Genomic DNA, 27,745 nt, shown 5'->3' on the forward strand with positions numbered 1-27,745 from the left:
CGGCTTGTGGGATCTTAGTTCCCCCCGACCAGGGATTGAACTCCGGCCCTCGGCAGTGAAAGCGCGAAGTCCTAACTACTGGACCACCAAGAAACTCCCAGGATTATTTTCTAAGAAGCAGTGAGTGCTTACTTTCATGAATCCTTCACTTTTCAATTTGTGCAGTTTGGAGGCAGCATTATGGAGGCGTTTCCTTTGAGAATTCAGGAGAGAGTCCAGCACCTGCCACCATGTACGACAATTCAGCACAAAGGCCAATCCCACTATCGATGCAACTGATATGAGGACGGCATTCACTGTCAGATGCTTTGGGTCAACTCTGAATATAGCCAGAAGAGTAATTCCAGCAATAATGCAGCCAAAGATAAAAAGGAAGATGACAAAAGATGGGAGACAACACGTTTTTTTCCATTTATTTTTACCTGTAATACAACAAATGGTTTTAACATGTCAAGCATCCAGAAAATCTCAATCATTACGGTGACAGCATATGACAAATCTGATGTTCAATTCATGTTTTCATGCATTTCGTCTATCCCATCCTCAAGCCCTACATACACACAAAGAAGAGAAGGAGGTCCTACCCTGCGTATCTTCAGTCTTGAATACTCGGAAAAGCCTGGTTGCCAAAAAGCCAAACTCTCTTTCACAAGCATCCGAGAGGGTGGCAATCATTTCAGCCATTGATGTTTCTCCACCTACACTGGACAACCTATTATAATCTGTAAACAAAAACCTTGGGGAAAGGGGAAAGAAAATGTTACTCAGCTATCTAAAGAAACGATTTCAACATATGTTATCTCTATCATTTAGCCTGTATTTCTTCATGTCTCTTTCAAAATGTTGTTTTTATAATTCTAAGGAGGGAAAACAACTTGTAATTAGGTATCTTCCATTTCTAACGTCTTATATACTTTTCTCAGGAAAAGGCAACAACAAAAGTTAAATGTGGTAGACTTATATGAAGTAATTCTGACTAAAGGCAGAAAGGGAAAAAGATTATAACAGCTTAGCCAAGGAATGAGACATCTCAACAGATCTCATGATACAACGATTAAAATGATGAAAAGGTGACACCCCAGGGTTTCCCTGGTGGCGCAGTGGTTGAAAGTCCGCCTGCCGATGCAGGGAACACGGGTTCGTGCCGCAGTCTGGGAAGATCCCACATGCTGCGGAGCGGCTGGGCGCGTGAGCCATGGCCGCTGAGCCTGCGCGTCCGGAGCCTGTGCTCTGCAACGGGAGAGGCCACAACAGTGAGAGGCCCGCGTACCGCAAAAAAAAAGGTGACACCCCATATCAGCCAAAAAATGCTGCACAAAGAAAGTTTTCTAAGCACCAACTGAAGAGATTAAAACCTTGAGAAAATATTACAGTAATTAAGAATTGAATGCCATTTAAAAACTCAAGCTTTAGAATGTTTTATTTATAGCTTAAACGTCTACCAGGGATTTAGAAAGAAGCTATAAAATATTCATTTCACAGTTGTTCTGCAAAGTAGCTGAATTATTTGTATTTTGAGTCTCTGAATGGATATTATTTCTGCATTAGTTCCTTTCCTCCCTTCTACCCCTAAACTAAACTCTCATCTCAATCCTGTAGATAGGCATTGCTTTCAAAATACAATCTAGGATCACATTGTACTATGTATATGCAAGCTATTTTAATTGTTCTAATTTTTTTAAAAAATACCATCTCATTAATTTAAAGTGTTTCTATTTTATGTAAAAATATCTTCTCCAATTCTTCTATTACACTTTGCGTGTTTTCTTTTTACACTTTTCATTTTAACTTCTCATTTTAAATCCTTTTCTTAATACTCCTATATGCCAATTACTTGTAAGCTTTTATTTTTATCTTTCTCTCTTATATTATAGTTTTGATGTCTTATCTGGTTTGGCCTATTTACTTTCAGCATAACTTAAACATATTTTATCTTATAATAATTTTTAAATTCTTAATCTTTTAGTGCATATTTAACTAATTATTACTAATTATTTTACTAATTTCTATCAAATTCCTTTTGCTTTCCGTTCTCTGAACTTTTTTTTTATTTCATTTCACTTTCCTCTGGAGCCCTCTAGCTTTCCTTTACTCTTTGACTTACATGTTTCCCATCTTTTCTGAACTGTTTTCTCATACATTTCCTATTTGATATTAAAAATAATTTTAGAGGAGTGGGTAAATATATTTCCACAGGTGAGGAAAAAGCAGCTCGGAGCACAAGCTGAGTTGCCAAAGTTACACCCTGATGTAAAGAGATGCCAAGACTCCTTTCACTCTTTTCAAATAGACCAGCACTCTTTTCAAATTTGTCCAAAGGATGATAACAGGTGTCATAAGGGGGGAACATGGGTTTATGCTCAAATAAAATTTGGTAAATCAAAGTTAAATTGATTTCTTTATGAAAAGGTGTCTCTGATCCTTTAATGTACAAGAGGGAGCTATAATATGAAGTGTTTCCCACACAGATTTGACCAGGGAGTATTTGTTTGCTTTATTTCTCACATTAAAAAGTTTAAGGGACCAATGTTTTTTTGGAATATACACTGAGAAATGATGCATTATAAACTTTTACTTGCTTCATCTTATTAAAAGTTACTTCTGTCAAAGGGACCAACTCACCTCACGGGTAAAGCTTTAGTGGTTTGCTCTGGCAATTCAGGCGGATTCACAAACATCAATTTGAGGAGGAGCTCCAAATACCCAATATGTCTTGCCAATCTAGTACTGAGGACCCAGGCCCAATTCCAATTCTCTCCTTCCCTTCGTCCACCAAAGTAAACGACAACTGAAATTCACGGTTTAAAACAAAATTATCCAGAACAATCATTAGTCAAGCAGCCTCTTTTCTCCAAACAGTCAAGTATCAAGTAGTAATGGGTAGACTTACATAATTTTCATGGTCCCATTCCATTTCCTAACTATTCCTCAAAGAATTCCTCAATTAATTAACCTCCCCCAACATACATCAGGTATGTGAAAAATGGAAAGTAAGCTGACTAAAATATGACATAAGAAACACAATCAGAAAGATAATGCCTTAAACGGAAACATAACCCTTAGTTCAGATTCAAACGTAAAAGACTGGTTTTATCACTACTTGCAAATGCTGAGGTTACCAGTAGTTCCTCCAAAGGTAAATCTATTTCCTTTCTTGCAACTGAAGACACTCCCGAGAACAGGGATTATATATATTTATTACTTTGCTTTTAGATAAAATAAAAATTACAGTCATGGTCAAAATGATCAAGAGCACGTCATGACAGCTATAAAAACTTATTTTCAAAAAAGATTTAAATATAAATAATTAATTAACATATAAAGGGGAAAGTATAATAAATTAAAGTTCTGCTTCAATATTAACAAATAATGCACTAGTTTTTAAAGCTGTACCAGCCAGGCTGGGGACAATGTTCCTCTAGGCCAACTTACAAAATAGCAAAAAATCAATTTTCTCACCTAATTATGAAAACCTCTTACAGACTTTAGGAGAAAGATATAGATACAATTTTAAGTAAAACAATGAGTTTTGACATTCTCTACATTTTTGAAAAAGACAAAAGGCAAAGACTTACTAAAAAATATATATAAGAGAGCCAAGAAGCTCAGTGACACCGCTATTCCAAGATTTGGGTCAATCGTAAAAGCAAACAATAAACCAAGCCCTCCACAAAGGAGCAGGGTCAGAAATACTATAAGCCATGAAAACTGAAAAAGAGGTTCAATCTGTTGTCCTGCAAAGGTTTTCATTTCATCTGAAAGAGAAATTAATATGAAAACATTATTTCTGTTTTATTTAAGAAATACAACTTCAAACATTTTGAAAATTTCACATTTTCAATATAAACATTTACTGAGCACTTACCAAGTCCCTAGATAGAATGCTGCTACTTAACCATTTTAACCAATGTTCTCTTCTGATAAGAATCTCATTCCCTAGGGGTACCTCTACCCTTGACCCTTGACCTACCCACTCTCTTGCTTCCTACTGAAAATGCACAAAATCCTCTTTCATACATTCCCATCTGTCAAGATTCTGTTGATATTTATTCTTGTGGTTTGTATCACACGATCAACAAGGTACTGTTTCCAGATATAAAACTAAAAACTATTACTGTGTTATGTGTCTTCAAACTATTATACCCAGCTAGCACCACCATTCCTCTCCGCTCCTCCTCACCCCTTCTCCCTCCAATTACATTTGAGGATCATTGCTCTTAAAGGTGTGTGCTCAGTCCAGATGAGCGCTAAACAAGGCATTCTTACTACAAAACTTAGCAAGAATTTTACGGGCAATACTGACACCTGTCCTTGAAGAACGAGTGAGATTTTGCCAAACAAAAGGAGTGGGGCTTAGCTGGGGGAGGTGGGGGACCTGTCCAGGAAGCTCCTAGTAGAGGAGGCCACTCAGGAAGGGTCTAGTGGGCTCGCGGGGGCACAGAGAGCCCCTATGCCTACAGCCCTGAGCACACACAGGGGGCAGTCCCAGCAGGGGTGCTCACGCAAACTGACAGTCTGTGAAGGGCCTGGGTAGGACGGTTATAAACTGCACTCGCAGGGAATGTGCTACGAAGGGGTTTTAAGTATGCTATAACACAGCTGGATCTCTGTTTTAGAAAGAGAACTCAAATAACGGTGTGGAGGAGCAACCACATACCCATACATAAAACTCTATTCTACCATACGATCCAGCAATCCCACTATTGGGCACATACCCTGAGAAAACCATAATTCAAAAAGAGTCATGTACCAAAATGTTCACTGCAGCTCTATTTACAATAGCCAGGACACGGAAGCAACCTAAGTGTCCATCGACAGATGAATGGATAAAGAAGATGTGGCACATATATACAATGGAATATTACTCAGCCATAGAAACGAAATTGAGTTATTTATAGTGAGGTGGATGGACTTAGACTCTGTAATACAGAGTGAAGTAAGTCAGAAAGAGAAAGACAAATACTGTATGCTAACACATATATATGGAATCTAAGAAAGAAAAAAAAAAAGGTCATGAAGAACCTAGGGGCAAGACGGGAATAAAGACACAGACCTACTAGAGAATAGACTTGAGGATATGGGGAGGAGTAAGGGTAAGCTGGGACGAAGTGAGAGAGTGGCATGGACATATATACACTACCAAACGTAAAACAGATAGCTAGTGGGAAGCAGCCGCATAGCACAGGGAGATCAGCTTGGTGCTTTGTGACCACCTAGAAGGGTGGGATAGGGACGGTGGGAGGGAGGGAGATGCAAGAGGGAAGAGATATGTATATGTATAACTGATATGTATATGTATAACATATGTATAACTGATTCACTTTGTTATAAAGCAGAAACTAACACACCATTGTAAAGCAATTATACTCCAATAAAGATGTTTAAAAAAAAACAAACTCTATTCTTCTTTACTTAAAAAAAAAATACACAAGAGAAAACTTTGTTATATATGCAGACTTTTTACAAACATACCTTCTAGTTTCTTGAGCAAGAAGGATTTCCCACTTCCCCACTGTGCATACAGCCCCACACAAATGGGCGGCTGCATGGTAGGCTCACTGAGAATATCTGCCAGGGCACTGCTATACAAATCATAACCAAGCATGTCACCATCTGTTTCCGTAGGAGACAAGTGTCCTGTAATTATAAACACATCATATCCTTGCATTAAAGACATTACTATTAAAAAGGAGCATCAATTTTCATTTATTAATTGTTTACTTAATTGAGGAAAAACACTTATTTTAAATGGTTAGACCTGTGTAAAAATAGGTTCAGAGGTGCTTAAGTTAATACCATATTTCATAGAACTTAAGATACCTACTAATTATAAGATGCATCATTATTATGTACGACTAAGAAAGAAAAAGTGCTGCCAAGTATGACACGATGCTTTCTTACCCATCAATTATAAGACATATTCCAACTTCAGGGATGCTAAAATGTGGAGTAAAGTACATTTTAGAATTGATAAAATGATTAAAACAGTAACTAGTTCTTCAGAATCATTTTAATATGTATAATACCTATATAAAGAAGGCTATGTTAGTGAAAATCATAATAGATAACCAGAGAAAAAGAGACATTCTATGGTTCCAGGCAGAAAGGTTCAATGACTTAAAAAGAGCAATTCTCCCCCAAATTAATCTACCACTTGAAGGCAATTCCAATAACAATATTCCACGAGAGTATTTTGAAAAGCTGAAAAGCAAGAAGAACATGTAAAAAATAGCTAGGAAGGATAATTTAAAGACTACCAAAAAGTAGCTGTCTTTGGAAAAGAATCAAAATACATTCTAAAGCTACAATAATTACAACATCACAGAACTCACACAGGATATTAACATGTGGCATTTCAAATCAGTGGGGAAAGGATGAATTAGTAAGTGGTGTTGGGAGAAGTAAGCCATCCATTTTTTTAAATAAAATTAAAACTCTGCATCTCATATTTTAACAAAAATAAGTTTCTGAAACATTAAAAAATTAAATGTAAAGAGTAAAACTATAAAAGCACTAGAAGAAAATATAAGAGAAAAAACTATAAAAATCTTTGTGTGGAAAAGGCCTTTCTTTCTCAATATAATACTAAAGGCAGAACTGCAGGAAAAGACCAACAAGTAAACTACCAATTTATATAACTTTTGGATGGGGAATTAAAAAACCCATCACCATAAACAAAGAATAAGCAAGGGAGAGAGATACAATATATAGGCTGGATCCAGGATCAATATCCTTAAAGACACAAAAATCAATTTTTAAATAATTTTAAAAACTCAAGAAAAAAGACAGCAAAGGATACAAAGAGGAAAATAGCAAAAATGCAAATAGCCTATGAACATATTAAAAGATCTCAATCTCACTAATAATTTTACAATGCAAATTAAAATGAAATGTTTTCTTATTGATCTGATTAGAAAGCTTAAGAAAGCCGGAAATATCCAGTTTTAGCAAGGTTGCAGGAAACTGCACTATCATACACGGTCTAAGGAAGGAGAAATTGTTACAACCATTTTGGAAAGTCTATCAAAACTGAACATCCACTGACTTGCCAATTCTACTTCTGGGAGTTTATTCCAAGAAAATAATCCTAAAAATAAGAGTTAACGGATATACATACAAAAAATGTTCACTTCAGCACTAGCTTTTAACAGCAAAACAAACCAAATATTCATCAATAAAGAACTGAATGTACTATTAGAACTTAGAATGAAAGATTATGCAACAATTAAAATATGGTATAGTTCATTATTTAAAATTTTTATATTATAGTATCTCAAGTTTTTTAAGGCTATATACATAGTATAAAACATTTTTAGAAATATAAAGAAAATCTTGGCCAGTCATTCAAACAATTACAAATTAGGAGATACAGGACAATGGGAAATTTGCACTTTCTACTGTATTCGTGTTTTAATCCTTAAAAGTTAATGTGTGATTATCAACAGAAAAAAATATTTTAAAATACAACTCATAATGTTGAACAGAATCATACTTGCTTATGTAAGTAAACAGCTAAACTGGAAGGTGGCAGGATTCTACTATCTCCTGTTGGTTTCTGGGACTAACATGTCTCTTTTTTAACTCTAGTAGAAAACTGTTCCGTATTTCAAAAGACCACATGTGAATGATTACATTCTCATGTGCGTCCTTTACAAGCAAAAACTATTTTAGTACAACATTCAAGGCATTATGTGCTAGATGTTATGGAGGAATACAAGATAAGAGGAAAGAATCCCTGCCCTGAATAACTTGGAATCTGGAAGGGAGAAAATTCTAAAAGAAATAAGGGAGAAAATTTCAAAAGAAACAAAATAAAAGGCCATATGTAATAAGTATTAAAAAAGGAAATATAAACACAAATGCTTAAGTATTCAAATGAGACAAAAATTGTATCTGGTTAGGCAGATCAGTTAAAACGTCACTGAGAACGAGACAACTGACTTCAGCCTTGGAGAGAGACGATTTTAACAGGAACATTCATGGGGATGGAGAGGACACAGCACAAGCAAAGGCAGAGAGCCACACTCTGAAAACAGTGCATTTTGATAGAAGCACAAAGTACACCTGAGAGAATAACAGGGGGGAGAGAGTTTTAGAAAAGCAGGCTAGATTTCTAGAAGTCTTAAAAGCTGATTGTTGACTCTGAATGTACTTAATGTGAATGCTACAATATAATGCAAAACAGCTTTAGACAGGGAAAAGTTATTTTTCTACAGTAAAGTAATAACTTTCTTAACTTTGATAATCTTCAGTTAAGTGAGAAATGCAGAACTGCTGGAAGTCTCTTAATTTTTTCATAGACATTCATTTCTTAAAAGCCCAGTTAGGTACAAAACCCAATACTTACTGGCTCCAAATATCTGAGTTAAAATACTTTTCTGATGGCTACAGTCAATGTTGTAGGGAGTCTCGCCTGCTTTGTTGGGCCTATAAAGTAACCGTCCATCTTTGGGATTTCTTAAAAGAAGTTCTGCCAGTTTCCGACTCCTCCCACGAATAGCAATATGCAAAGGAGTGTCTCCTTTCTGTAAAATAGTGGCAGGAAACTTGAACTTTCACATTTCTTACATACGGTATATACAGAGTAACAATTTTCATGTTTCTATAAAATAACAGAAAATCCAAGCTTTTCATATTTTTCATATAGAATGTATAAATAATATGAATTTTTATCTCCGTATCCTCCCCACAATTTCTTTCTCTAGTTCCTTCCCTAGCTTTTCTCAGGTATTATTTCTCCCACAGCCTTCTAGAACGAAAGAGGACAAGCAACAGGCTTTTTCCTTGTGGCTCCTCCCAGGCCCTGGATCCACCTCCATCACAGGTTAGTAACCATCTATCATCCAGATACTTACTGTCCACAGATGTCAACCACCTTCCTCAACTAATTTATATTCTATTTATCAATGTGGTCTCCATTTGTCTAGAAAGCTTCCCAATCCGTGCTGATATTCCAATAGCACGGGCGACCTCGTCCTTCCCCACGCCCTCTGTCACCATTATGTTAGTTCCCTACATTCTCTTCCTCGGAGTCCTCTATGTTGAATCCACCCTTCTCTGGCTACTACAGCTTCTTCCGTTCTCCTCAGCTTTCATGGCTCCCTAACATCAACCTGCCTTCTTCCCTTATTAGAATCTCCATCATATTAGTATTCGCATCCAACACTAAGGAAAGAAAACTAATATGTAAAAAAAAAAACCAAATTCAGTCCACAAGGTGTTCTCCACGTTTTACTTCAAACATCTCTCTTAAAGACAATGACCCACAAGTTGACAAATGAAATTCTCAGTTCTCACCCACTCACTTCCTGTGGCTTCTACAGCACAACCTGATCGTGATTTTAAATCTCCTCTTCTGCCTCAGGTCCACTTCTTTCTTTTCTAGATTCCCTTCCTACATTCTAAATATGGCACAATAGCTACATATTGAGCTCACTATATAGTAAGGCACTGAGCTGGATACTTTGGGGGATATGGAGATGAGAGACAAAACAGTCCATGGCCTTAACTAAGTTACAATGTAACAGGAGGAGATTGGATAAACACGCACAATCATAAAACAAACTAGAATGTGACACACGCTGTAAGGAAAGTTTGACCTCAGCTTTCATCTTTCTTCCAAACTGATGATCTCAGTCACTCCCATGTAGCTCTCATCTCTTGGTAACTAACTGTGAAATTCCTATCACCAGCCTTGATTTCTTGCCCAAATTCAAGCCCTATTGGTCACGGCCTCCTGAACGTCTCAGCCTTCAAACTAAACACATCTAAACTGAATTTCATCATCTTATTTCTCCACCTGAACTCCATTTCTTATCCCCAAACATGTGAGAAGGAAGAAATATCATCAGTGGCATTTCAGCCAGACACAAAATTTCTGAAAATGCAGAGAAGACATCAACACACTCTGCCTGTTTATGCTAAAGATAAACAGAGATTGGTGATGGGCCAGGTAAAAATAACATTAATCTTTATTCTTAAATTTTTATTTATGTAATCCTTTATGAAGAGCCAGGTTCAAGACTTTTACAAGTTTGTATTCCAAATCTGAGCAGGACAGCACCTTATCCATCCTTTGTAAGTATGTGTGAATAAATGCACATTCACTCCAAGAACATCCCAGGTATCATGTGTGCTTCTCAGCAAGTATGTGCTGACTCAAGACAAAGCACACACAACAGGGTCCGAGACAGGGAACCTTAAAGGGCACGTAGTCCAGTGGTTCCCTTTTGCAAATTAGGGGACCAGTGCCAGAAAGTAGTCAACAGCAGAATGAGAAAAGTTAAGTATATTCAATTTCAACAACTTCTCTTTCACTTTATGCCCTAACTTTTAAGATTAAAATTTTTCTTGGGCCTCCCTGGTGGCGCAGTGGTTGAGAGTCCGCCTGCCGATGCAGGGGATACGGGTTCGTGCCCCGGTCTGGGAGGATCCCATATGCCGCGGAGCGGCTGGGCCCGTGAGCCATGGCCGCTGGGCCTGCGCATCCGGAGCCTGTGCTCCGCAACGGGGGAGGCCACAACAGTGAGAGGCCCGCATACCGCAAAAAGAAAAAAAAAAAAAAAAAAAGATTAAAATTTTTCTTTATATTTTCTTTTATATTAATATGGTATTAATATATATTAATATATATACCATATATAAATGCATTAATATGGTAATAATAGGTGGGAGGCTTTTTTGTTTTTTTTTAATAAAGTTTCTTGATAAAATAAAAGGCAAATATATATAAATTCTGTGTTTTTTGTTTAATTGCCTCATGAATAATAAAAAGATAAACTTCAATCTATTATGGATTAGGAGAGCCGAAATCATATTATATATTCAGAGGGAAAAATTTATATTTCTTAGTTCATACATAAATCAATTCACTTCTTTTCTGTGAGGAAATCAATTTGAAGTAGAGAAAGAAACCTGCTTAAAATGTAGACAAACTAAAACCAGGAATCAATTCTATATGAAGTATTAAGCAATTTAGAGTTAAATTTATTCTGGAAAATATGAACATTCCTCTAAAAGAATTAAGGCAAGGACACATGGCAGAACATCTCTCCTGCTGGTGAACATGAATGCCAGTCTCCTTTGAGAGTCTATCTTCTCCAGCCCCTTTTGGATTCTTTCCTTCTATTTCTCTGAACAAGCTCCACACCTGATGACATCCTCCTTGCATGGTGGTCAATGCAGCTCGCCATAACTGATCTGAGTCATAGAGGGAACCTCTGAAGCAGGTGCTTTGCTGCATACTGAGCCCGCCCACTCCTCAGCATGCTCTCAGAACAGCCAAGAAGATCTCACAGCATCCAAATCCCACACAAATAGCCCCAGCAAGTAAGCTCTCCCTCCACAAAATAAAATTAGACCCCCATTAAACCCACCGGATATACAGTCAGTCTACCTACAGCCCTCAAAAAAAACGGCTCTCTACACGAATGTTTTTACCTTATCTACGGCAGATACTTTAGCTCCTTTATCCAGCAGCAGTTCTACTACTTCTATATTTCTCATCTTAGTAGCCTTTATAAGAGGTGTTTCACCATCCTGTGGGCACAGATAAGAAAGTTTGCCAGATTAATACCTTTGCTCCTAAATCTTTAAAGTCACATAAACACACATGTCAAGAATTCAAATATCTGACCAGTCTATATTGAAAATGTTCTCAAGAAAACATAGTTGGAAAAACTAACAAGTGCTTTTCCGTTCACAACCAATCACTTGTATCAAAATACTTTTATATCACTCAGCAGAGCAAGAGATGTGCCCCACTCCTTACCAGCCGCTTCTGTCCCTCACCACTAACTGTCTTTCCCCAGGCCCACCGCTGACACCTGGGGCACCTCCTCCAGAGGCTGCTTCCCGTTCTGACCACCTCACCCAAGCAACCCACTACCTAGCCTGTCCATGTCCAGGCAAGCCAGCGTCTAGATTTGTCAGATGTTTTTACCAGCGCCTCTGTGCATCTAAGGACCTGTGTATAACAGGGAAACAATCTGATACAAGCAGTATGCCTTTGGGAAACCTCAAAGGAGTTAACAATTGCTTTCAAAATCAAATTAATAGAAATAAGAAGAGACCACAGTTCAGCACTGAATTAGGAAAAAGCAAAATCTGGTCAGAAGCCACGTGTGGTCACAGTAGCTGACACAAAGGTCTAAAAGAAAAAGAAACAAGATTCCAAGGAGCCACCACCTGCAAAGCAGAAGGTATCCCAGGAAAAGCTCTGCCCCAGGGCACTGAGGTTACCATCACTGGTTTAGAAGATGCTGCTCCAAATCTCTAACAGATGAAATAGGATTGTCTTACGGGTGATTCCGTAAGTTTGCTCTATTCATTCCTGCCATTTCAATCCAGAACTCCAAATATATTTTCCCCATGGACAACTATTACATGTAAAGCCAAATATAATCAGTAAAGTCTTATACAGTTTTATACTTTCCACATGATTTGAGTAAAATAGACTAAAAGTGGTTGGTTTGGGGAACCAATAACCACACACAATGATCTTTTAAAAGGAAATGTGTTCTGCATTCCAAACAACAGGAGCATAAAATAATTCTGGGGAAATGATCTGTCCACAATTTATGAAGAGCTGATACTGTACTTTCTGATTAAAATAAATTAAATAATAATTAAAATAAATTACACACTGCATTTTGCTGTGAACACACAACTCCTCAAAGGTTATAAACTTACTCCTTAATTTAATACAGAACATTTCCAGTTAAATCAGTATAATTTTAATATCAAACAACTGTAAAAAATTGAAAAAAATAAGTAGTACTAACATTCAGCACTAGGTATTGCTAAGAGAACAGAAATGTCGTTCATACCTTTGTGCATATTTCAGTGTCAGGATTGCACTGTAAGATATCTCTCACCATTGTTGCATTTCCTTTCTCAACAGCCCAATATAAAGCAGTTTTATTGTCCTGCATAATAAAAAAATCAACAATCACTTCATATAAGATATAATATTAAAAACTTCTATTTGTAAATATAAAACATTATTAACATTTCTATTAAAGCATTAATATATCTTACCAAGAAGCAGCATGGTGGAAAATAACATTAATCCTTATTCTATCTTGCATTTACCTGTGAGAAATTCTTTATGAAAGAAGCCTAAGAAAACTTAATATTTCTTGACTGAGAAAGCAGCAACCCCACATAGTTCATAAGGGAAGCTATGCTTTTGGAAAGCGACCAGGTTTCAGGACCCTGCACTGTGTTGGAGTCATCAGTACCTGAGCTCTGTATCCTGTGATAAGTCACATAAATATTCTGACTTTTGGCTTTTGGCTTTTCATCTGCCTAATCTTTTCAAAAGATAATGCATAAGAGTGTACTACACAAACATGCTGTGAACTGTTTTTTTACCGTGTTTAGCTTTCTTAATCTCTACACTGCACCTATATACTGATCTTCATCAGATCCTTAAAAATCCTATCTAGTTCAAAAACCAAAAACAGATCCACGTGGACTTTGAATGCAGAGGTAGAGAACAGAAAAACTGACTAAAACATAGGAAAACAAAATTGACAGACACAAAGGAGATCGGTAAAAGTCTAAACAGGTGATCCAGTCACCAACTTTTAGTGAAAATATGATTTTATCCCAAAAGACAGTGAATGACTCTCTGCCGCTGCCACGTTAATTTTCCTACACCAAGATTTCCCCAATGCAGTTCCCTTCTCAACACTGTACACTAGTTTCCAGCCTCTCTGGCACTACATCCCGCTACATTCTATTTCTCTATCTCCCATCCCACCCTCCCCGCCATCCCACTGACAACCTGATTTATTCACCAACTAAGGAATACAGTCTTTCACTTTCCCTTCTTCCTAAATTTTCTCATCCCATTATTCCACTATCCTTGCCTGAACTACCGAGCCTTCCTTTTCTCTCCCTATCTAACCCACCTTTTAACCTTAGCTCAAATTCTACCTTCCCTTAAAAGCTCTCCTTAATGCCCGCTTTCCCCACCTCAAGACTCTTACATTTGAACCTTTCACTAGGCAATCATATACTATCTTATACCAAAAGTGGCATCACTTTTTATGTTTACATAAAAACATAAGAATAAATATAAACAAAACAAACTAAAACCTTCCTAACTAAAACACATGTTTCTTCAGGCAAGGGACCCATGTTAAGACCCTCATGGCATTTGGCATAATATTTATCAGTTTGATTCAAAAGTGGATTTGGATACAAGCTAAATACAAGGTAAAAAACTGAGCAGAAATGCAGACTCTCCAACCACAAAACAGGCTGTTCAGTACAGATTTTTTTTAATCTAAAGCTCTTGACAGATTGGATAAATTCTCAACTTTAGGGAAGCTTTTCTCTAAAATAAATAACCTTTACAGCTCTGTGAGCTATGACTGCCTTAAGCCAAATCCACAGGCACTACCAAGTGGTCCTGGGAAAGGCTAGCAATTGGGGGAAAAGGAGAAGAAAGATTCAACAACAGGAATAGAAGGACAACATATGGATGAAGAAGACAAAACAGAGGAAGCATACTAAAGAAAATAAGTCACATACAGTCAAAGTGCCACCAACTGTCTCGGTGTCAGAACTGAATCTACTTAGACATTAGTAAGGGAGGCGTATTTGAAAAAATGAACTTCCTTATGCTTTACTTCTATCTAAATCTAACTCGACATCAATACAGAAATTCATAATAATGGCAGTGAAACTTAATAACACAGGCATCCATTAAACATACTAGGATTTATATGTTTGTCTCCATAGGAAAACTGGAAGAATGACATTATGATCAGCCAACATATACAAACAATTATACTAAGATAACAACAGCCCTGTAATCACACACACCTGTCCTCTAATGTCTATATCAGCATATTTTTGAAGAAGTGCTCGAACAATTTCCACATGACCACCTCTGACAGCGCCAATTAAAACAGTATCTCCACTCTAAAAAGACAAAAAAAAAACAACAAGGTGAATTGATGATGGAACAAAAAACACTGTTTTGAAGTTAAAATTAGTCATGTATTAATTTAACAGATTTTTTTCTGAAAATTTCTTGGAAAAAATTATCTCTAAATAACGGAAAGTTAACTAATATTAATACCTGATACTAATAGCCTTCAGAATAGGGGACAGAAGACTTTATACCTCAAAATGAGAACATTTATACCTGAAATTCCAGGACAAAGGTTTAGAAAGATATGTCACCCAGAAGAATAAGCCATTCTATGTGAAGGTAACCTCCCATTACAGATGTACATTAAATAAAATGACACAGTGGCTGTCAATGAACCAGATGAACATTTGGAAATTACATAATACAAATCCCTTGGAATAATGCTATATGACAAAAGCCATGGATTCTAAAAAGAAGGGAGTTACAAAGCTAGCGCCATCTGTGGGTTTATAACCACATTTACTTAAGGGAGAAGGTTGGTTCCCAGAACAGCATCTATAGTCTATCAATTTGGCATTACAGGCCAACAGTGCACAAGACGGATTCACTCTCCAGTACAAGGCTTAGATGAAGTTCACTACCTCATAAGGACATCTCTGCCCTGAAATTATATCCACCAAGCAATAATCATTATTAATTATATCTTCCCCTAGTTCAAATACTGTAAATGGCCTTTTTTTTAAACTGCTAAATTACAAATCAGTTGTATGAGTTTGGGTTGGGTGATTCCATGAGCTACAGCTCATCTCAATCCTAAGTGGGCCCCAGTGGGCTCTATATCAAGATGCAGGTCCTCGAGGATTATTAAGTCTAGCACCATGATGTAGTACCTTAACTACTACATTAAAAGTGTAAATAAACCCATGGCAGACACATTTTAGTTGAGAATATTAGCATTAATGTGGGTTCAGACTAGTAAATTAATAAAAGGTTATAAATATTTCATTGCTTACGATGTGCCATGCACTGTTCTAGGCACTAGGAAATAAGACAGACAAGGTCCCAGCTCTGAGAGAATTTATAGCCTAGAGGAGACTAACAGACAACATACAATAAACACAAATAAGAAATCAGATAAATGTAATGCAAATAAAATACAGTGATGTGATAGAAAGTGACTGGGTAGCTACTTTGGCTTGGGTAGTCTTGAGAAATCAGGACTAACGTGTAGGATTTGGTGCTTTAACAACAGGATATATAGATGCTGGTACCACTTACTGAGAGAGAGAAGACTGAGGGAAAAGCAGGTGTGGGATGAAACAAACAAGACACCTGTTTTACTGTAAGTTAAGAAGCCCATTAGACATTCAAGTGGACGGTTCAAGTGGAGTTGGACAGACAACTGTAGACCTCCGAAAAGAGGTGAGAGCAAGAGATACCAATCTGAAAATTCTAGGTGTAAGGGTGGGAGACTTGAAGCCTTGGAACGATGAATAACACCAGCCATGAACACCACCTATAGTTAGGATGGTTTCAATATCACATTTCCAAGAACAGCATTATTTCTGAAAAATTTAAAAGAACACCCTTCACAAAGATTGGACAGGTTTTAACTTATTAGTTCTAAAGGCAGAAATAAAACATCTTAAATGTATGTCATACAGGAAGAATCTTGAAAGGTGGTGAGACGTTAAGGTAACCTTCCATCAAGGTCACCACTGAAAGACAAATGCTAAATAGATAACTTACCCTATCAGGTATGTTTACATATGTTCCGGCATCAAGTAGATCCTGCACAATTTCTGTGTGTCCCTCCTTTGATGCAATCATCAAAGCTGTATTTCCATCCTTGTCGGTTAAATTTACATTAGGATTCCTCTTCAAAATTTCTTGTACTGACTGCGTGTAGCCTCCTTTCACTGCCACGATAAGTGCAGTCATTGAATTCTACAAGTCAAACAATGCCCAAGAAATCAGTGCTTTCAGAAAACATATAATTTATTCTATAGTCAAAAAACTGATGTTTTCAAATAGGTGGCCTATTATTAACAGTTATTTCTGATAATAAAATGCCAATATAAATAACCAGAAACAGACCAAAAGTGGCCAGAAGCATGTTTTCCATTTTTGAAGATGCATTAATTCTCTTCGGTCAATAGGACTGTTACGACATTCAACTCTTTAAATGATAATCCAAAATTGGAGTCATGTACAATGAACAAACCCTCTCACTAAAGTATTGACATATAAAATAGCTGACAGGCTGGTTCAAAATTAAACACATTCTAAGTTAAATAATCCAAAGTAAGAATCAATCAGACTTCAAAGAATTGTCTATAATAAAATCTGTATGAAAAACTGAAGTAAAACAATGAATTAATAAGCTACAGAATATTTCAATAAAAGTATAACATATTCCTCTGTTTTCCACAGTGATCTAGAAACCACATTTTCAAAACTGTCTTATTTTTAGTGGTTCTTTTAAAAACTGCACATTTAATTTATAAGAAAATCACATAATAGAAGAATCTGACTCATTACAAAAGAAATATTAAAACTTATTCTTGAGATTTTGATCTAGTTTGAGATACCATGCAATTTCCTTATACAAATATTTCAGTTATTGTATCAGCCCCCAGAGCTAGGCCATAATTCTCTCAATATTAAAATAACACAGCCTTTTCAGATTCCTCAGCAGTCAATAATCATAGAGACAAGCCACTCATCCATTTGATAAACTGTCCAGAAAGGAGGCAAGTGAAAGGTATGACTTCCATGGCTGGGTAAGAATCATGCTCTATCTCCACACACCACTAAAATATTATATACCCCTTGAAGGTCATCAATTAGTAGCTTCTGTCAACATGGACAATAGGAGGAGCTGGTTGGTATTATGCCAAGAAGTCACTTTTGATGATTTAGAATTCACTTTTGTTACACTGCAGCCAGAGATTTGGTAGCAACTCTTCTCAGAATCCTTTATGATCCATCTCACATAATAACAATAATTATGTTAATAGAAGTCTGCATTGTTTCTTGTGCATAAATGTCATCTCCCTTACCTATATTCTTATAAGCTCAAGAGAAGAGTGATATGATAGGCTTCTCCAGTATCCCCAGCACGTCTGGCACAGGGCTGGGTGGACAGCGGGTACTCAATAAGGAATTCATAACTGCTAGACTGTAAGATATACTGAACCAATTTTTAAGCTATATAGGTTTTGACCACTGATTTTTGATACTTTTAAATCTATTAGAGAAAACAAGTCACAGATTAAAATATCAAAAAATTATGATATTATTTTAAAATTTTAAAGAAAAGGTACTTTAACAGAATAGAAACTCTTTCCACAATAGTAATTCAAACAATTTGATTTGGGGAGTATTTTAATTTATACTAAGATTACTAAAAGATATTCTATATAGTTTTAGCCTCCCAAAATTTATGTGCATTAGCAATAAATCCTTAAAAGCACGTATTTGTAATACATAATATCTATAATATAATATATTTACCAGGATAACAGAAGATGTTTGTTTTTCTAAGTAGCGTTTAGAAACTATAGGGAAATTTTTCTAGGTATACTAAGGAAAAAGTATTCTCTCTCTTAAAACAAAAAACATCTCTCTACTACCAGCAGTTAAAATAGAAAAGATACTTACAGCTCCTTCTTGATCAACATCAGCTCCCATAGCCAATAAATGTTTTACACATTCCAAATGACCCTTTCGTGCAGCCCAAACCAACGGGGTGGTTCCATACTATTAAAGAAATAATAAATTTAAAATTATTACCTAAGGTGTATTAAAAGAAACTAGCTCTCACCATGAATTTCGATAAAAATCATACTTTGAGTATTTTTAGATTACGGTTGATACCAATGATAATTTTAATCCTGGATAAATCATATTTTCCCCATATTATTTCTCCTGAATAGATGATTAACCACTGCATGAAATATATTTTAATTAACTTTAACTTTTACAATCAGTGACAATTTTTCCATCATAATGTCACACAGCCCCTAATTCCCAACAAGCTTTCTTTGCTTCCCATATCTTGTGAAATATAAAGTCCAACAGTCTGAAATAGTAACAACCAAGTGCCAAATACAGTTCTAAATAGTTTACACGAGTTAATGTGTGTAATCCTTATCAGAAGAATAAGTACAAATCATAATATCACATTTTAACAGATGAGCAAACAAGGCCCTGAGAAGTTAATTACAGGCTCGAAGTCACAAAGCTGCTAAGACGTGGAGCAAGACCCATGAACCAACAAGCCTGGCTTCAGTCTGTGCTCTTCTTAACCACCACCCCAGATCAGCCTCTGTACCTGACAAAATAAATGTCCGCCTAGAAACTGCACTCAAAAGCACCTTCTGATGGAACGTGATTCAAAAGACATCAGAGAATGTAAATCATGCATAAAAGCAATGCTTTATCTTTGGGGAGATTCATAAGGCAATGAAGAGACACAAGAACACTCACAGCGACATTTAACTACATGGGAGACTGCAGGTTGAAATGAACATTTAATGAATACCTACTTTTTATAACAGCCTTGACCAACAGAACTTTTGTGCACTGATGGAGGTATGGACAGTGAATACTGACTACAGAAGAAGGGGCATCTAAGTTGACTGGGTAAGTTAAGGACACTTAACAGAGAAGCTAACACCTCAACTGAGCCTTGAGAAAATAAATAGGAGTTCATCAGGCAGAGGAGGTCATAACATTCCTAGCAGAGGGAATAGGATAAACAAAGACACGCCCTTCATAGAAATTCATACAAGTTCACAGAATGGGGCTTCCCTGGTGGTGCAGTGGCTATGAATCCGCCTGCCAATGCAGGGGACACGGGTTCGAGCCCTGGTCCAGGAAGATCCCACATGCCGCGGAGCAACTAAACCCGTGCGCCACAACTAGTGAGCCTGCGCTCTAGAGTCCGCAAGCCACAACTACTGAGTAGTAGCGCCTCAACTACGGAGCCTGCGTACCACACTACTGAAGCCCGTGCACCTAGAGCCCGTGCTCCGCAACAAGAGAAGCCACCACAGTAAGAAGCCCATGCACCGCAACCAACAGTAGCCCCCGCTCGCCGCCACTGGAGAAAGCCCGCACGCAGCAACGAAGACCCAACGCAGCCAAAAATAAGTAAATAAAGAAATAAAAGAAAAAAGTTCACAGAATGATAGACAATATTCTGTATCCAAAAGCTTAGTGTATATGGAGACGAATGACAAGAAGTGAACCTGGGAAGAAAGACTGGGGTCCAACTGAAAGGTCTGGGCTTTGCCCTGAAACCACAGAAGCTATCAAAGCTCTCCAAAAGCAAGCAAGAATGAAATAATTAAATAAATATTTATCAAATATTTGGCGTATTAAGGATTTAAAAAAATGAATAGAACGAAATCCTGGGGAGCTTTCTGGAGCTGATGGCACATGAGCTGAGTGTGAAGGATGAACAGAAGCTAAAGCAGACGAGGATGAGAGGGCACTCCACACTGTGAAAGAGCACCTGCAAGATGCGGAGGGTTAAAAACAGATGGACTCAGGAACCTGCATCATTTGATAGTTGAGCAAAGGTAGTTTGGGGTAGAGAGAGCAGGAGAAAGGGTAGAGACAGAGGCAAGGATTATCTTTATACATCATAACAGGGATTGATGTCTTTAGGATTCTAAATATGAGAGAGAAAGAACAAGACTTAAATTTTAAAAGATCATCTGGCAACAATACAGAGAAGGCTGACAGGACCCACAGTAGAAAGAAGAGCTACAACAGAAAATAATGAAGATAGGGAGTCAACCCTATCTATTTCCTGAAAATGATGAATGTGATATAAAAGACAATGGAAGGACACTTAGCATGTATTTAATACCTAGAAGGAACCCACCTATGAGATGTGTGTCTTTATAAAATATATTAATAAATATAAACATAAGATACATCAGAGCCGCCGCATGAGATCATATGAAAATCCTTGTAAGTTAGACACACTGAGTGGACGTAACATGGACTAGAACCTGGAAAGATCCTGCTGACCTACCTTATCGGAGCAGTTGACTTTAGCACCATTTTGCAGTAAAAGTTGCACTATATCTGCATGGCCTCTCCCTGCTGCCCAGATGACTGGGTAAACACTGTACTGCTGGGAGGGAGGCAGGTGGGTGAGTAGGTACACAGGGAGGGAGGGAGGGAGGAGGGGGAGGGAGGGGGAGAAAAAGTCTTTTAGGTGGGTATTTACAGCACACACTTGCTAAGAAGAGGAAACAACAAAGGGAGCAATATAAAGGAGTATTTTACAAAATCAAGTTACAGACCATTCTCCACTTTAAAAACACATGGAATACTCATAATACATAACTGGGAACTGAGATGCACTCAACCTTAAATAAATATATATTATGAACACATCTATTTTTATAGATTCAACACACAGTGTAATTATCTAACCAACAGGTAAGACTAGTAAGAATATAAAACCTTTCTTTATAATCCGTCCATTAACTTGAATAAAACCATTTCCTTTTTTTCAGCTGTACTGAGGTACAACTGACAAATAAAATTGTAAGACATTTAAAGTGCATGTAATGATCTGACATACATATACATCGTGAAAGGAATCCCCCCATCAATAAAACAATTTCTTAATCTGCAGTCTGAGATCAAGTCTCAAGCAAAGTACAATAGTAATGCATGTATTACCGCCTATAAGAATGTACAGTCTGCTATTTTTAGCCACCAAGTTTGTGGTGATGTTACAGCAACCACAGAAAACTAATACAGGTGACTTGGAGTAAGGTTTTAGCAGTGGAGAGGGCCAGAAAAAAAAAAAAAAAAAGAATATAGAAAAGTGGCATGGTATTTGGTAAATGTCTCTTTTCTTTAAAAGAGTTTAGATTAAGAATACATACGCACAGAAAACAGGTAAGATGACTTAAGGATTTCAAAATCTCCTTTTGAAATATTGTATAGTTATAATTAACATTTAAACTCTAAGAGTTGCCTTTTTGTTGATAAAAACTGAGAAATAAGCTTAGCCTCAGAAAAAAATTCTCATTGTGTTTTGAAATCACATTCTGCATTATTATCTTTAGCAAGATCTAGGTCATTTTTATCCACTATGAAATCCAAAGCATAACCAGCCTTAAGTATTCCCTAAAAGAACTTACCACTTACATTACAGATGGATTTTTTGTTAACGCTTACCAGACCAGTAACGCTTGGATTGGCACCATGAGAAAGAAGCAACTCAACCACTTCAGTACGGCCTTTATAACATGCCCACATAAGAGCTGTCCATCCTCCCTAAAGAAAACAAAAAGGTAGGGCGGGGGAGGGAAACAAAACACTGGATTGTCTCTAAGCACAAAAATGGCATTAATAAAGTTCCTTTTGTGAGCTTTATTCTTTATAGAACCATTGTTTTAAGAAATCACTACTATGTAGTTTTAAATACCTAAGCTCCCCAGAGAAATACACAATAGTATCTGAAAAAAGTCAAATCTCTTAAGTCCAGTAATGATTACTCCGAAGTTTGTATTATATTTTGGAAATTGACATAGGGAACATTCATGTTGGACTCTTTCCAAATTTCCAAGATTTATTTTGGTTTTATAAATAGTTTCCTTCAGTAAACATTCTATGTCTCTAGATATTCTCCTCCTGGTATGAGTCTAGACTTTTTCCAGAGAGGGATTCCAGCAATCCTGTTCAACTCCTGCATCTAAACCCATCCTATAAATTCCAGATCATTATCATACCTCTTGCTAAAAAAGAGAGGATGAGAAGGCAATAATCTGTAGACCATGATTTCCAGGGGTAGGCAAAGTCATTAAGTATGAGTTAACAGCATGATAACTTTCTATTTTTTAAGCTACAGGGGTAGTGTTCTTGTTTTGGCAATGTCCTCTTTAGCTATAATGCAATTCAGTGAAAGAGACAAATGCAATCAAATTATACTAAGAAGTGAATGTTTTGTTTGCTTTTTTCTTTAAATCAGTATTTGCACCAATCCAAATTAGGGTTCAAGAATATAAATCACTTAATCCTTCTGATTCTGTTTCACTGTCACTAAAAAAGAAATTAAAAAAAAATACTTGCCCTAATCCGAAAAAGGCAAAACTATAGAAAGGGAAAGCAGATCAGGGGTAGCCTTGGGTTGGGGAGTGGGTGGAGGGGCTGGTTATGAAGAAGCAGCATGAGGGTACTGTTCAAATGATGGAACTGCTCTGTACAGAGCTGTGGCGGTGGACATATGACATCATGCGCTTGTCAAACCCACAGAACTGAACACCAGAGAGACGAATTTTATTGTAAGTAAAGTTTTTAAAAATCAACTAGAATATGGGGGAGAAAGACAGAATATAGACTGGGATGAATTAATTATATTACAAATGAATCACATAATTACTTAGAAGTTGATCTAGGTAACTCTGGAAAGCAATATTTTGACTGAATTCTGTAATAATGCTAAAGACGAAAAGAACTGTACACAAACAATGTATTTAGTAGCAAATCTGTTTCTCTCAGGGTATGGATTAGAAATTCTGAAACTATTTGTATACTAGAGGTGAACAAATAAGTAAATATATTGTGTAGATAGTGAGAGCCAGATTTCTCTCAGTCAGAGGAGAGTTACAAATTAAGAAAAGGGAGAAGGCTACAGTGGATTGGGTTCATGGTTATCAACCTAGTCTATTTTAAAAATAAATAGATATAGATATAGATATAGATATACACACACACACAGATACAGAATAGATGTATGCGTATGCAGGAGTTAATATACAGACACGTATTTCCTACATCTATCCACTGAGAAGGACTACAAGCAGTGACATCCCAGTAACAATAAGCACACCTAACACCTAGATTACTGGTTTCGAAAAGCAGGAACTAGGGTTCCTTGGAAAACTGATTGATTCCAGGGCTGATAATCAGGGAAATAAGGCAGGAAAAATATAAGATGAACCTGAGCCTGAAGCATTTTGTAATGCCAGAAAGTAAGGAAGTGCTAAAATGTATATCTACATATATCTATATAGAGATATATATTTAGAGAGACAGAGAAAGACAGAGACAGAGTCAGAAAGAGAGAACTCTTCTTTACAGAAGAATTCTAATTAATAAATGTAGATGGAATGATGAAAATAGAAAAATCACCATTATAACACCAGTCATAACTGCTGCATGCAAGATGCACTGATGGATGCTAAAATACATGAATGAAAGTTTAATCAAAAACAAGATATCTGTACAGTCTCAAAGTATCTTCCCCCAAATATTTAGTAATTACAAAGGGAAATCTGACAGACACTACCTTAGCCAAGATACATCACCAGTGATACATTCTGGTGATGTATGTACCTAGATGTGGTACACTAAGAAGGGCATATCACCTCCTTCCCAATAAAGCACAACCTCAATCTAATCATGAGAAACGTCAGACAAATCCAAATTGAGAGACATTCTAAGAATGCCAGACAAGAAGTCTTCAAAAGTGTCAAGGTCATGAAAGACAAAGAAAGGCTGACATAATTTATTTAGGTCAAATTATTGAGCTGGGCATTTAGTCAAGTCTTACACACACCAGTATTTTAATCTGTAAAATTCCTGCCCAGAATTGTGTTAATGTCATTCCCTCATTTTAATTTGTATAGTATCACCCTATGCAAGAATCTCTGAGATAAAGATTTCATCTTGAGAAACCTATGCCCAAATTTGCAAACTGAAAAGACTGGAACTGACTGCCTATAGCACTGCTGTAGTTTGGTGTCCATTCAAGGTCTTCTCAAGGAAGAAGCCTCACTAGACTTCCTGACACTATATCCTGGAATTACTCCCGAACCCCAGACAAGCCCTGGTACACTCTCCTCTCCTCACACAAGTCCCAGGGACTCTGCCTTCCCTCACAGTTCAGCAGCTGCCACCACCCACCCAATTCTCTGAGGTTAGGGTCTCTCAATACTAACTACTAAGGGGACACAGTCCTCAGTTTCCCTAATTTGGGGAGTTTAAAAGCCAAACACAGAGGCCCTTTCAATGTTAAAATGTGCTGTGATTTGGTAAGTACTTCAGGGAAATGAGAAATAGGGAGAACTAAGAAAGTTTAAGAAACCATTTTTTACAAATCTTGCCAAGTTTTTACACATTCATAATGTATACTTTATAGTTCCTAACTCCCTTGCTGATATATATGGAAGAATGATAAAGGAGAAAGCCTTTGGAGTAAGCAGTCCTGGGTTCAAACCTCAGTCTGACTGCTTAAGAGCTAAGTGACTTTGGGCAAAGAGTATTTCTTCCAGTCTCAATTTCCTGAACTATATATGCTGAGAACAAAATTAACCCTTAGCCCATAGGATTCTTCTGAGAAGTCAATTAATGATAGAGAGGCTAAAAAGCACCTAAAGGGATTAGGCATACAAAAGCTACCTAATATTAATTCATCTGATAAAATGGTATGGTGCTTTTAATAAAATATTGAGGACTAGGTAATTCCATGAATTTCTCTTCTGCTTTATTATATGCCAGTTAAGATAAGAACACTGCATTTTACTGCTATCTGCCATACCCATCCTTTGCCTAGGTTACTGACATCATTACCTTCTCTCCCCAAATTTTTATAGCAATGTACTTCAATTTTTTTTTCAGAAATAGGGAGGATACAAATGGTTCTGTATCCTTCTGTAAAAATAAGTATACCAACCACTTCACTAAGTTTTAAGAATAAATATAACACTGTAGAAGAACACTGTGTAAATTACATCGTACAATATTAAGTGCAAGATGGTGGAGTGCTGCAGTTTCTTAAAAATTCAGACCACCTGTACTTCATAAAGCATCATCAGCAAGGTAATACATGTTTTCTATATCAAGGCAGTTCAATTCCTTCTTTTTCTCCCGTCAAAATTCATCCTTGAAAAGGCTGAACATTTTGCAGAATAAATAAGCCAGAAATGATCCTTTTCGTCACCTTTATGCTTTAAGCAGATGCCAAGATCAAATAAGAGCTGAGATAATTAAGAATCATATCTTGTCAAACTTGTAATGTGTACAGATGGCATTAGGAACACAATCACATTTTGAAAATAAGTTTATAAATATTATTCTGAAAATCATGACTTTAAACAACTGAAAATATTTTTAAAACTATACTATGTCTCTCTTAAAGTTCTCCTTAAAGGGAACAACTCTCTCATGAGTTCTAAAACTGATACATTATAAAGGGTAATAAGTTGTTTTAACAACATTTCAGAATTAAAATTCTGAAATAAACAGAAAATAATGACTAAGAATATTCTAAAGGAGGTGCATTATATCACCGGGTTTTAAAACATTCTTGAGGGTCATTTCAATGCCCAATCCCAAATCCTAAAAACATTATTATAGTATCACCTCACACATAAAAATACAAGACTTAACACATATCCATTACTGCTGGTAAGATTCCAGCTGATTAACAATTGATAAAGAATGTCCATACCATGTCACGGTGCTCCAGGTTAGCCCCGCATTTAAGCAGTTCTTCCACAATGTGCAGGTGCCCTTCTTTTGACGCTGATATAAGTGCTGTCCAGTTATCCTTGACACACAGACACAAATGTTATCATTTCAAAACCAAAAATAACATTCCAAAGTGAGGAAAAATAAATGTGAATTTACATACCAGATGATCACACCAAATTGACATGATCCGACCCACTCTAAACTACTCTGAAATTACACTGAAGCATAAGCTCTGTTAAGAATTTATCTGTCGCTCATGCAGCTCAATAGCAAAAAAACAAACAACCCAATCCAAAAATGGGCAGAAGACTTAAATAGGCATTTCTCCAAAGAAGATATACAGACTGCCAACAAACACATGAAAGAATGCTCAACATCATTAATCATTAGAGAAATGCAAATCAAAACTACAATGAGATATCATCTCACACCAATCAGAATGGCCATCATCAAGAAATCTAGAAACAATAAATGCTGGAGAGGGTGTGCAGAAAAGGGAACACTCTTGCACTGCTGGTGGGAATGTGAATTGGTACAGCCACTATGGAGAACGGTATGGAGGTTCCTTAAAAAACTACAAATAGAACTACCATATGACCCAGCAATCCCACTACTAGGCATATACCCTGAGAAAACCATAATTCCAAAAGAGACATGTACCAAAATGTTCATTGCAGCTCTATTCACAATAGCCCGGAGCTGGAAACAACCTAAGTGTCCATCATCGGATGAATGGATAAAGAAGATGTGGCACATATATACAATGGAATATTACTCAGCCATAAAAAGAAACGAAACTGACCTATTTGTAATGAGGTGGATAGACCTAGAGTCTGTCATACAGAGTGAAGTAAGTCAGAAAGAGAAAGACAAATACCGTATGCTAACACATATATACGGAATTTAAAAAAAAAAATGTCATGAAGAACCTAGGGGTAAAACGGGAATAAAGACACAGACCTACTTGAGAATGGACTTGTGGATATGGGGAGGGGGAAGGGTAAGCTGTGACAAAGCGAAAGAGAGGCATGGACATATATACACTACCAAATGTAAGGTAGATAGATAGTGGGAAGCAGCCGCAGAGCACAGGGAGATCAGCTCGGTGCTTTGTGACCGCCTGGAGGGGTGGGATGGGGAGGGTGGGAGGGAGGGAGATGCATGAGGGAAGGGATGTGGGAACAGATGTATATGTATGACTGATTCACTTTGTTATAAAGCAGAAACTAATAAAAATAAATAATAATAATAAAAAAAAAAGTCAAAAAAAAAAAAAAAGAATTTATCTGTCTACCTGTATGACTACAATGGTGTAAAAACGGTTTCACAACTGCTTGTTCAGTCTTT

At 36.8% G+C, this 27,745-nt stretch overlaps 1 protein-coding gene across 4 annotated transcripts in view; it reads right to left on the bottom strand.

The window, feature by feature from the left end:
• The window catches only part of KIDINS220 (kinase D interacting substrate 220), a 91,780-nt gene that overhangs the window by 50,275 nt on the left and 13,760 nt on the right, over nt 1-27,745 (bottom strand). For 2 of the 4 annotated variants that reach the window (XM_082641974.1, XM_082641972.1), the window contains exons 4-17: nt 26,376-26,474; nt 22,100-22,198; nt 20,937-21,035; nt 18,551-18,649; nt 16,637-16,834; nt 14,836-14,934; nt 12,828-12,926; nt 11,440-11,538; nt 8,348-8,525; nt 5,473-5,637; nt 3,576-3,755; nt 2,623-2,788; nt 585-736; nt 133-422 (exon numbers count right to left, since the gene is read on the bottom strand). In XM_082641974.1, the coding sequence (XP_082498100.1) occupies nt 133-422; nt 585-736; nt 2,623-2,788; nt 3,576-3,755; nt 5,473-5,637; nt 8,348-8,525; nt 11,440-11,538; nt 12,828-12,926; nt 14,836-14,934; nt 16,637-16,834; nt 18,551-18,649; nt 20,937-21,035; nt 22,100-22,198; nt 26,376-26,474 (2,022 nt within the window). Of the gene's footprint in view, nt 1-132; nt 423-584; nt 737-2,622; nt 2,789-3,575; nt 3,756-5,472; nt 5,638-8,347; nt 8,526-11,439; nt 11,539-12,827; nt 12,927-14,835; nt 14,935-16,636; nt 16,835-18,550; nt 18,650-20,936; nt 21,039-22,099; nt 22,199-26,375; nt 26,475-27,745 lie in introns of all 4 variants that reach the window. The other 2 variants (XM_082641973.1, XM_082641971.1) reach the window with 1 other exon arrangement.

This window comes from Mesoplodon mirus (assembly GCF_964341445.2).
Source record: "Mesoplodon mirus genome assembly, chromosome: 14".
Taxonomy (NCBI): Eukaryota; Metazoa; Chordata; class Mammalia; order Artiodactyla; family Ziphiidae; genus Mesoplodon; species Mesoplodon mirus.